Source organism: Pholcus phalangioides, unplaced genomic scaffold (genome assembly GCF_987345545.1).
Source record: "Pholcus phalangioides strain wild (caught in Gottingen) unplaced genomic scaffold, Ppha-v1.0 ptg000012l_1, whole genome shotgun sequence".
Taxonomy (NCBI): Eukaryota; Metazoa; Arthropoda; class Arachnida; order Araneae; family Pholcidae; genus Pholcus; species Pholcus phalangioides.
Genome location: NW_028301605.1, coordinates 6,713,871 through 6,726,768, shown reverse-complemented (window position 1 = coordinate 6,726,768; position 12,898 = coordinate 6,713,871). Strand labels below are relative to the sequence as shown.

Genomic DNA, 12,898 nt, shown 5'->3' with positions numbered 1-12,898 from the left:
ATCAGTTGCGAGATCACAATCTACGTATACAATCGGAAATCAAGCATATAATCCTGTATCGCATATTAAATCTTATTTCGAATATAAAATATAAAACCGAAATCAATAACAAATCAGATATAAAATTCATAATCGATTTCATCCTCAGTTTAAATCGTTCGATTTCATTGAAACCCCTTTTCCACCAAAAACACTTAACAGCGATTAACAACTGCATAGACTGACTATAACGTCCAGCAAAACCAGGACATTCTGATATTTTGCCAGTAAATGTGCTGTCCCGAAAGAACTTTTCGGAACAGTCGTTTTGGTTTTAATTAAGTGATATACAATGAATATTATATGTTATACATATATAATATACATATTTTAATGATATTCAATTTTTTTTTAAATATTATATAAATATTTAATTTATTTTTGATGTACTTAATGTTTCTTATACAAGATGACAATGCAGCTATGTGTAAGCTCCTTGATTTTTATATACAGGGTGATTAAGAAAGAATCATCCATTTTCAAAATGATTCTACACTTGAAGTCGACCATTAAGATAAATTGTTCATCAAACATATGGATCTCTCCCAAACCCCATTTATATATTCACATATATTACTTATCTCATTTCATGTTCTGTGATTTTAATTTTTAGAAAATATACAATGTTGAAATCGATTGATTCTCTCGGAGTCACCCTGTATAAGTATTAACTTGATTTATTGATTATCGTACAAGTAGGATTTGATACAATTACATTATATAGCACATGGCAATTGGTTGAGCTGAGTAGTAAATGCATTTTTGAATATTGACATATTTTTCAAATGAAAATGAATTTTTGATTCGGACATTTTTATTTTGGGAAACATCTCGCGACCGGCGACCTTCCTAGTTCATTGATGGAGGGGACGGGGGGGGGGATGTCACGATCCACACTTTATAGGAACTACAGTTCTATTTTATACAGTTGTCCCTTTTTTTTCAGCGCAGTGAAACATTTTTGAATTTTTAATGTTTATTAAACTCGTGAATGAAGATCATTTTCATGGCTTATAAATCCTATTTTGATGTCTACAGAACTACATTTCAATTCACAGTGATTTTCGGCAGCCTTTCATTTCCTAACAAATTTTCAGCTATTTTAGCAACAATTGTTGGTTTTGCCGATTGAGTTTTTGATGAGAATTTCATGTTAATGAAATAAGGTCATCAAGTCATAACGAATATTTTTTTCCGACTACATCTTTTTTTACTGCAATTTCTGCAATAATTAGCAAACTAGTCATGAGTTTGTGGGGTTTTTTTGTGCTAAAATCAGTGATATTCCGTTTTTAAGGTTTCAACCCCCCCCCCCCGCAGTTTTCTAGAAGAAGTTGATGCCAAGTACGAAACTGTAATTTTTACTTGAATCCATAAGGATATTACAGATATCACTTACAACAATTGAAAAATTTCACACTTGATTTAGTAGTAAATCTCGGCCCGACTACGCGGGTGTTGTCCGTATCTAGATGATGTTACTGCTACCATTAGGCCCGCCGGACTGACTACATGGGTGTTGATGCAGCACCTCCTAGAGATAGAAGGCATCTGCAGTGCTTGCCATAAACGTCATTCAGACTACAGTTCACCACATTTTGAAACACAGCATCCTATTTCGTTTCTTCTTATTTTGGCGTAGAATCTTCCTGATTGGCGCACCAATACCGCATAGTAATTGGATGTGGCATAGAAATCGGCAATTCTGAGCCCGTTCATTTATTTTTCCTCACAACGATGATACTGGCAAGAGCAGGGAATTTTTTCCCTGAATATTCTGAGTGAAAACGGACTACTTACTGACGTCACAACCAGACTGCGGAGGCCTATCTCTAGTAGGCCTATCCCACCTGGGTTTAGTATGTTTTATGGCGGTTCTACGAATGCTTGATTAGCTGATCGCACTGCGTTAGGATCATAGCCCGTGCAATTTTAATCTCATCATAACATCAATTTCGCCGAATAAATTCAAAAAAAAAAATTCCGAAAAATAATATGAACCGAATTTTCTCAGACAAAAGCCAGGTATTTCTATAAATGGCTGAAATTCTCGGAGCCAGTACCTACATTCGAGAGGAAAGAATGTATAGTTGCATGAGACATTATCATTTTTCTATTTTCATCATTATCTCTAAAATATGCTGATTGCAAGGCATGTGATGGGAAATCATGCAAAACTTCCAGTGGAAATCACGTATGCAACGAAACAAAAATCTCTGTCTGAATATCGTATAAACAGTCGCCACTAACTCCACAGAACGCCATTAGGAGCCGGCAGCGCCGTCGACGTCCCTCCCCACGAACAAACAAAATTATTCTATAGGATATCCACCATCCGCTTTTCTCATGGAAAAGGGATGGGAGAAAACCAGGCGAGGTAAACATATCCGTTTCCCGCGAAAGCAAACATGACATACTTGATTAGCAATTCAGATAAACGGCGCAAGATGATAATTGTTATGGCAAATGTGACATCTCGACGTTGAATTGTTCGTAATATGAATATTTATGGCTAGACATTCACTGGAAGGTCTTCCCGATACAGCGTATAATCTCCCCCACTTATAACAATACAGCTATATACAAATTTGATATTGGTTCCACGTTACGGTGGCTCTGAAACTAATACCAATGACATTTCTGATTCCTATGATGCTCTATGACACACACGCTTCATGACGTCACATGCGTCCGGAGCAATCGTGTATTTCTTTCGCATGAATTCTTAATTGATGGAGATTGAAGCATAAATGAAGGTGTTCACGGCCATTTTCATAACGAGATGGTTCCCGGAAGGTGGTGGATATCCCTGGTTTAGTGGATTTAAATTCTAAAAGTCTTTCGTCTACATCAGTGGGCAGGGTCTTCACTGTGATTGTTTTCGCTATAGCGAAGGAATTTGAATTTCCGGACATTTGGTAATTGCGAATAAGTCACCTATAAAGCCTCTATCGTCCTCCATCTCAGAATAATTAATCGGTATTGCCGACCAGGTGACGTCTAATCGTTAAGAAAAAATGCAAGATATGGACCAGCGATTACCATTAGCGATGTTACTGACGTCACACTTCACTCAAAGATGGTGTATGAATCAGATTTGGGTTTCAATTAGCCCTAGAGACGAGACCAGAAGCCTAATTACCTAATTGTTTTCATTATTGTCTCTCCCATAGATCAGAAATTTTAAAAGCAACTATATCACACCTCAGCAACGCAGCTTCTAAATCATGTATGGCTTCAACAATTTGGCGGAATATTTCATTGACCGGCACCGGTCCGCGGGAGACTGATCTACACGTTGAAATATCTCAGGATCGTGAGTCCAGAACTAACTCTGGATCATAATCCTGAGATATTTAAACGGATCATCGACAAATCTTCATCATCAACAGAAATGGAATCATATTGATCTTCAAAATTGTGTAATCCCCGTAACGATTAGCTCAAGGACCACAAATAGCAAGACGTTAATATATTTGGGATCACCGGAATTCTCAAAGAAAACCCTTCTCAGAGAATTCGTCTAGTTCTTTGAACAGTTGAGAGCAAAGTTTCTACTTTTCCACGGAAGAAGAAGAAAAAAAAGTAAAACATGACGGATAGACAGGAGGCCATTTTTCACGAAATGTTTGCCTATGGTGATTTATCATCTTTGCTTAGACTGATAATTCGAGGATTTACTTAAGACTTTTTTTCCCTTCGTTTCCTCTTCTCTTACTTCAATCATTCTTCATTCCCCCGTATATATGTATACATTCATGTACGTATATCATGATTTATTATTTCAGTTTTTCGATTTATATTCACTCGCGAGCTTTGTATCATCATACGCATAGGCTGATCTTCGAATTGGAAAAACTTCTCGAAGAATATCGATGCATGAAATAATCGAGTGATTATTCATTAGGATAAGATAAATATGAGAGATATTTTGCACATGCGCGTTATTGTCCGGCATCATTCATGCAAAAGCAAATCCTATTTTGAAGCACGTAGCAATGTATATATTTTTTCTTCTACGATTTTTACAGGAATGTATTTAATAATAATTGTAATAATTTTTCTGTTGAATGGAATGCAGTCACCCGCAAGTTCTGCAATAATGTCCATCATTTGATCGGAAACATACATACACACACAAAAGTACTAAAATGTGCACAATGAGAAAAGCCCGCCTATCCGTAATCACACTGACGATTTTGTCTATACTTAAACATCGTGATTCACGCATTCTCTAGGCATTTCTTATGCATTTCATTCACTTATGAATTAGTCACACTATTTTTAACTCTGTTTTTTTTTTTAACAATAAGCAGTGTATGCAATGAGGATTCAAAAATTCGTATATTTTTGTAAAAGTCAATTTTTTCAATCTCGACACCTTATGCTCTTGTAAATTATAGCAATTCAAATTGCCGTTTGAAATAGACAATTGTTCCAGACTCGGACACCTTTGACTTTAATTGTTCAGTGAATCATCGAACTTGTCCGGATATCCTCAATCGCCCCATCTAGCTTATCTGTATGTTTAAAGTCACCCACTGGAAGTAATAGCAAAACTGTTGGAGACCAACTACGAAGCCCCTTCAGTTCCAGTGATTTTATTTAATCTGGGACACTACACTATATCACAGCACGAGCGTGTGAGGAGAACATTACCCCTTAACTGCCGTTGTGAAAATTCTGTACGTAACTGGTGTCGTGGGGTCATTTTGACCACAGCAAGTATTAATAATGCATTTTAAATATCAACAAAAAGAGTCTTCATAAAAGCAATGGGTTTTTACATGATTTCATTCATCTGTCAATTATAATTGAACAAATAATTTTTCAAATTTCTTTAATTATTTCCCAAAAATTTTCATTTATTAAAACACACATTTGAAACGAATGGAGGGATGCGTGACTTTTGCATTTTTTTTTTAAATTATTCATTAAATTTTTTGAGCGCCATTTTCATGGTTGAAAAACGAAATTATACTAATTAAAATACAATCAGAAAATAAAATTTACAAATTAAAATAATATTTACTCTATTTTCACAAGCACCAAAGTTAGTCTTATTTCAAGTCGGTAACACAGTACTTGTAAATAACACTGACATATTGATCATACAGATCCTGCGTACAATTCACTAACAACACTATCCTCATGCTCACTTCATATATTAGATGTTTCACCATTAATTTTAAATAGTTATCGAGAAAACTGCCGCTCTTCCGTTACGTCATTTCGATCTCAACACTCCGGCCGTCAGACAAAAAAAAGACTTACGCAACTGGTGTGGTGGGGTCATTTTGACCCCACGGAAACTTTGATCAATGATATAGAGGGAATCAAAAGTAGAATAACATTATAAATTTGTCAAACACGTGTAAACAACTAGCTTGAAAGGTAGTGAAAATAAGATGGTCCAGATGCATTTCTTTCTCAAGGGGGGTGACAAGATGATGAATGTTTGGGGTCAAAATGACCCCTACCACGCCAGTTAAAAGTTACATACATGTCAGAATGCACATGCTTAAGGTGGAATGAAGAAATTTCTTCAATTGAAGTGGTGACCTATCGCAACCTCTTCGGTATCAGCTCAGACTTATAACGGTTTCTTGAATAAAATTGAAACGCTCCATTTTAACCAGCTTTGATGCTAACATATCCAAATACAGATTCGGTATCTGGTGCCGTAATTGCTGATTTTCCTGACAATGTGACACCCCAAACAATCTTACCACTCAATGCGTAAGAGAAACATGGGTTGTCCGAACCTAAATGAACGACCATGCAGTTTTCAACGCTGAAAAACATGCTCCATTTAGTTGTGAATTTTGCAATCCTATTTCAGTTGCTCTGGAACAGAACTTATTGCTTGGATTCCCGACGGCACAAATTAGTTTGGCGTAATGTGCGAATTTAATAACATTCCTATCAATACCCTGATCGAGTATATCCATCCCCACAAATATTAATTCTAATAATATGGGACCTAGCACACTTCCTTGAGGGACTCCAATTGTAATACTAAGTCCAATTCCCCGATTGACCAAAACCTGCACTGACCCATCTTACAATCACATATGCAATTCACAAAACTCCCTCCTCCAATTCTTAACGTCATGTAAACATGCTAAGCAACGCTTATAAATAGCCACGCGCAGACATATTCTGAGGTGTTCACCGTTCCCACGACATCCTTCCCATCGCAGAAGCTGGAGCGAATTCTCATAAGTTTGCTGAACTTATGTATTCGGCAATGAGTAGATTATCACATTAATATCTGCAGAATGACTAAGTGTTCACACTTAGAACATCCAGAATTCGATCTAAAAAACGTAGAGACATTTATCACAAACACATACTGTATATTTAATCTTCGTATCTATTAAAATTTTATTATTAAATGCCGAAAGTGAATTTGATTTGCACCAGTATGAATAATACGAATTATATGTAAATAGCTTTTACAAATTCCCAATAATCCATTAATATTTGAATATATATATATATACACAATGGTAAGTCAATACCAAATGATTGTATTCACAATCCCTAAAAAAAATAAATACATAATGCAGTCAAATGCATTTAACACATCATCATTTCCTAATGGAAGACATCAAATACGCGATACGCATTTCCATATATTAAATACATGTTCCTTAATGCGATTTTCATTAAATTGAATGCTTGAAACACGAATAACTAAATAAGTATGGTATTACTTATGAGAGATATGCACGAGATATAAATAAAATTAAAAACCTAAATAAATGGTTTTAAGTATTAAATATATATATATATATATATATATATATATATATATATATATATATATATATATATATATATATATATATATATATATATATATATATATATATATATTCTACCATTTTATTCCTCTCCATTCCCGTAATGGGAGGGGAAAAATGGAATTTATACGTGTATTATTTTTTGAAGGGGAAAAAATTTATTAATTCTTTTTTCATATACTTGGATGCTTTTCGGAACGAATCATGCATTATTCATATTCTAAGGGCGAGAAATATCGTTTTTTTTATTTTATTTTGTGTGTGTGAAATAACACACAGTGTGTGTGTGTGTGTGTGTTTTTATCCTTGATTTATATTCAGGGTGAGGAGAATAAATTCAATTTAATATTATTTATAGTTCTAACCATGCGAGATGAATAAATATAATAAAACAAATTCTAATATGGAGGGTAAATATTTCCCGCGATAGTTTTCCCTATAACTATCTTAATACTTTGTTCTCAGAACTGCTGACAGAAATCGTGCATTGAGTCCCGATTAGGGAGACTGGAAACTTCGAGAACAACTGGTGATTACGGTTGATGTATTATTTACTTATTGTTTGTGGATGTTGTTGGTCGATGGAAGGGTATCTACAGGTAGTTCTAGAGGAACTCCATCGTGATCTGCGAGTCCGAAACCAGCTCTGAAATGAAACGTTTTCCAATCAACAATTTCTTTTGAGAAGGCAGATCGCCTGAGAAATACTTGCAATGAGCATTGGAGAAGATAGTGACCCTGATAATAAACCCTGGGGAGACAGATGTAACCCTGATAACAAACCCTGGGGAGACAGATGTAACCCTGATAACAAACCCTGGGGAGACAGATGTAACCCTGATAACAAACCCTGGGGAGACTGGTGTAACTCTGATAATAAACCCTGGGGGGAGACAGATGCAACCCTGATAGTAAACCCCGGGAAGACTGATGTAACCCTGATAATAAACCCTGGGGAGATAGATGTAACTCTGGGAAAAGACAGATTTGTCGCTGGGGAAAGAGAAGATGACTCTCTTTCCCAAATGTCCCTCAACGCTCAAGATAAAATAGCATAGCAATTACAGCATGTGGACACGTGTCACCCAGCCGAAATTGAAGAGGGGCTGGGAGGTTATACACGTTCTAGCACCAGGGGTAAAAACCCTTGAGGAGCTCGATGGTGGCTCTGATATATATGTAAGACCCTTATTTTCTTTCTTTCAAACCGTGCACAACTCAGGTCTATCGCCATGGGAAATTTACTACCCAGTCAGTTGTGCCAGTAGCGTCAGTGTGTGTATTCCAAACAGTCTGAATGCGTATCTAGTGTTGTGTCTGCTTTTTCAGTGCTGTCATCTGCATTTCAGAAGTGAAGTGAGTGAAGTTTAATGGCTGAATATTTGTACCGTTTATATAGGCCCGTTGCTTTCTGTGGCTAAACTTTTCAACAGGAGATCGGCTCTCATTTGCACCTCAATGTTGGGAACCACAGAAAACCAATTTCAGCCGACCACAATGATGTAAGATCTTGGGGAAGATAGACGGTGACCCCCCCCCCCCCTGATCAGCCTTTCTCCACGTTTTTCAGCCCATGTCGCCGTTTGCATAATATTTCCTTCTCGTCCCACTCCCGCTTTTTGTCTTATCCAGACACCCCCCCCCCCCATTACAGGATGCGACCCTTTGTAATCATTGAATTGAATTTAATCAACATTAAATTTATAATCAACAAAAATTTTAGACATGAGATTGATCTCTGGTACTCTGGGTCAGGCACAGATCCAGAAAGTGGGTGATCATGCCTCCCAATAGCCGAATTAAATGTGGAAAATAGGTGTGTGTAAAATATGGGCTGATCCAATACGAACCCACAATCGACCCACCCGAGGTCCTCGTCTACCCTGGGCCAGAGTTGTGAGCTTTCTATTTTCGGAGGTTTAAGTATGGCCGTCTCAATATCATGGAGGGTCCTCGGGCAAAGTGATGTTAGGGGGGGGGGAAGGGGCATACATAGCTGGAAGTAACAGCTTTATATTTCCAATTGAAAATTATAGTACCAGATCTCATCATGTAGCCGCTTCCCCCCTGCCCTCATGGATATGAGAGCCCCCTTTTTTGGAGCAATAGTAATTCTGTTAATAGGTCCTGTGGAAAGATGACTTTTTCCCTCTGATGATAGACCCTGGCGAATACAGATGGTGATTAACCTAGAATACGTAAGAGAAATATACCACCACAAACCATGGAACTAAGGGCATTCAGTCATCTGAATGGTTAAGCTGAGAAACTTTTCAGATCCATATAGACCTAAAAGAACGTGCTGGAAGGCGAAGAAACAGACGAGATTTAAAGCACATAAGATATTTTACGTTGTTGAATTTTGTTCGATTGGAACCTATATTGTGCAAGGTGTGATTTCATGCAGAGGAACCTCATCAGTACTGGTGAAAAATGCTAGGTATCAAAAATGACGAACAGGAACATCTCTAAAACGAAGATTACGATGGCCTATATCCATGCCTATATATATCCTATATCCATACGATGGCCACCTCACGCATGTTGGAATATAATTTGACAATCAACGGATCCAGCATACAGTTTTTTTCATTCTTTTATTTGAATTAATTTATATGAATTGTCATTATATATATATTCCGTCATTCACTATATTGTTAATGAAAGAAACATAATGAGTTATACTTTATTTTTTAACCAATTTTGATTATTATTTTTTTATCTTTTCGTAGCAACGATACTGTACACGGCTGTGGTTCGAGGTAAAGTAGCTCTTCCCTGTGATATTTCGACTCCAGCGGCCGACGACTCCGTGGTATTGATACTTTGGTACAAGGGAGAAGATCCTGCGCCGATCTATACGCTGGATGCCCGTCGGGGAACCGTCGAACAAGCGAGGCAGTCAGCGGGCCCTCAACTCGAAGGTCGAGCTTTTTTCAACATGAACAACAGACCCGCATTTCTGCAGGTCGATCCAGTGCAGGAAGATGACGCTGGTGACTACAGGTGTCGGGTAGACTTTAGGAAAGCGAGGACGGTTAATACGGTCATCACACTCAAAGTCATAGGTAAGACTTCTCGAATATTTTCCGAAGATAAACATGCAATATTTGAGATATCAATCATGACTTTTGTTTCCATGTCTCAAGCAACGTTCACATGTGCAAGATTGGGGGTCCTTTGGTGATTATTACCAGCATGGCAACTTTTTTTCCTCGTAGGGAAAAAAATATGGAAAAAAAGTCCATCTTTCTTGTGGTGGATTGGTGGTCGACACCGACCTTCTGTCCCATAATCCTTTGCGCCGTGAAAACTACTGTAAGCTCCTTCGTCAGCCATCTTGAATCAACCACTTCCGTTCAACCCACGTAACCAGTGACGACTTCCGGAAAGAAGCGGGGGGATTACCGGCACAAACTAAACGTCATGTGAATGGTTTGTAGCGAAAATCCCCGTTACCGGGAACTTCCCGGGATGTTTAACTGCACATGTGAACGGAGCTTCACTTCATAATCTCCATTGCCTTCCTGAGAAAAAAATGAGGCATCAGAAGTAAAATGTTTGCCATTTTAATATCTAAATATGGAAAGTAGAGAATTTTTTTCCTCATATCTCAGTGTTTGCACTTGAAGCGGTTGTAGCCTCGAGCTGCGTGAACATTAGTGCGCCGATCTTGTAACGTAGGACCCTCCTGCAGACCCTCCTCAGGCTCTAATCCGTTCATGGGTACAAAAACCTTCTTTGAGTTCCTTTTCTTTCCATTGTGTTCGTTGATGAAAAAGCGATTCCCGGTGGGTCAAACTCAAGCAGCTTAAGAATCGTTCACATCTTACAAATTACTGAACAACCAATTGCGAATGCTCACCACGCGAATGCATGATCCGCGCGCTAATGTATACACGCCCATAAGAAAAGCTGAAGTTGCGCTAGACAAAATAGCGAACACCACCGAGAGTAGACGCATTGAATTCAGAAAATCTCGAAACTTATCATTACGTATTTATGTCTGGTGTTCAGCATGCTATGTGTTCAGAAAGTGGAAATATCCGTATTAGGATTGCCAAAAACGGCCACAATATAATGAGCATTACAGAGCAATGAGTGTCTAATGCTCTCTGCATGATACGATTTGAAGAGATAGAGACAGATATGTTTCAAATTCAAAGAAGCCTACAAATACTATATGCATTTTTTATAGGTATGTTTTGTTAAATGCTATGTCATTGGTCTGATGCCTCACTGTGGCGAAATTTTAAGCGAACGTCGTACCGGTCACTAAATGTGTCCTAAGTCTGTAAACAGTAAAGAAAAAATACAGAAGAGTATACTCCTCTTCAAATAAAATATGTGAGGTCAAGATCGAAGAGCACCAGTTTTCATTCTAAAAATATAGAACTGAGAGAGAAAGAATTTTAATTCAGTTCAATAAGTAGTAAATTGTCACGTGGCTATAGAGCCGGAGGTGATGTATAGTGAACAAAGGAAAGTGACAAATTCGAGTTTCACCTATATCATTATCAAAAGGCACATTATATAGATTGTTCGAAGGAAAGTCTATTCTATAACCGTATCGAATTAAGTCTATTCGTTTTTGTATTAAAGAAATATTTCCAACAAAACTCGATCGGTAGTTGTGTGGTGTAATATATAGAAAAATAGTGACACTGATAATAGACTCTGGGGGAGATATGAACCTGATAAATACCCTGAATGAATCGCAATTATGTGTATAGACCCGGGCAAGGGGTGGGGAATTGATGACACTAGAGAAATGGATTTCTATTCTGATGATAGAGCCTGGGGAACAAAAGATTTCGAATTTGATGGTAGACCCTGAAGAAGAAAGATTTTGACGCTTATGATAAACCCTGGGGAAACTGGGACCCTGGTAATAAAACCTGGAGAAAGAAAGATGATTAAGCCTTAGGAGATTTTTTTTAAACCTGATGGTAGGCCCCATATTCAAGATGAATAGTGATATCTTTATAACAGACCGTGGGGAAATGGTGAGGCTAGTAATAGGTCCGGGGGAAGAAAGATGGTAATCCTGGTAATAGATCTCTTTTTTTCTCTTCACAGACGTTACTCACATGGGGCTTTCGAAGAGGTGATTGATATATTACACTAGGGGGGGGGGTGAAGAAATATGGTGACTCTCATAAAATAATTTATCCTGTGGAAGAAACATGATGATTCTGATGATAGATCCTGGGGAAGAAAGATGGTTACTTTAGACATAAAGATTTTGACACTGTTGGCTCTGAAAAATACAGATTTCAACCGTGATAATAGACACTGGGGAAGATAGATGGTGACACTAATGGCTCTAAACTATACAGACGATAGATTCTAGTATATCAAATCTTAAACCCATTCGTTTCATTCTGAAAAGTCCTCAATACACGTGAATGGAGAGAAGCTGATATAATTTCAATGTACAACAAAAAGGTATAGATATCTGATACTATAGTCGACATAACAAAAATAAATTCAAGCCAAAAGACAGCAAAAGGCCAGGTTCTTCCCTGTAATTGAAGGTAAAAAAAACTATTTATAAGCCAAAAAATATCCCCCTTTTTTTTATCCAAATGCAGTCGGAAGTATTAATCCTCCAGGGACTACTATATGTTCGTTTTTGTATACTTCTCCCCAAAGAAGTGGAAGAACTAGAAACTTGGTAACTTCTCTGTCTCGTTTTGGGGGAACTTCTCTAAGATATTTCTTCGACAAGGATATTTTTCTCTTTTCTTTAAGAATTTCTTTGTATATCTTTTGAAGCCCTTTAACCGAATATATAGACCTCGATGTCACCCATCAGTGAATTGAAAAGGAGTGTGTTGAGACTTCAGCAACAACTTTTCCATCTTACGCTTCCTTGAAGGAATTGTGAGAATGATGCTGCCTTTTTAGTACCTTCAGCAACGTTTTCTAGAGGACGAAACACAGAATTTGTTCTGCCTCCATCTTCTCCTTTCGTTCTTTTCTTATATATATATATATATATATATATATAGTATGATACATTATATGAAGAATACTGAAATTTCATA

General features: G+C 37.4%; 1 protein-coding gene across 3 annotated transcripts in view; it reads left to right on the top strand.

Annotated features, from left to right (window-relative positions):
- The window catches only part of LOC149079229 (protein turtle-like), a 670,619-nt gene that overhangs the window by 609,452 nt on the left and 48,269 nt on the right, over window positions 1-12,898 (top strand). For all 3 annotated transcript variants that reach the window (XM_089240132.1, XM_089240133.1, XM_089240131.1), the window contains one exon: window positions 9,581-9,916. In XM_089240132.1, the coding sequence (XP_089096258.1) occupies window positions 9,581-9,916 (336 nt within the window). The remainder of the gene's footprint in view (window positions 1-9,580; window positions 9,917-12,898) is intronic.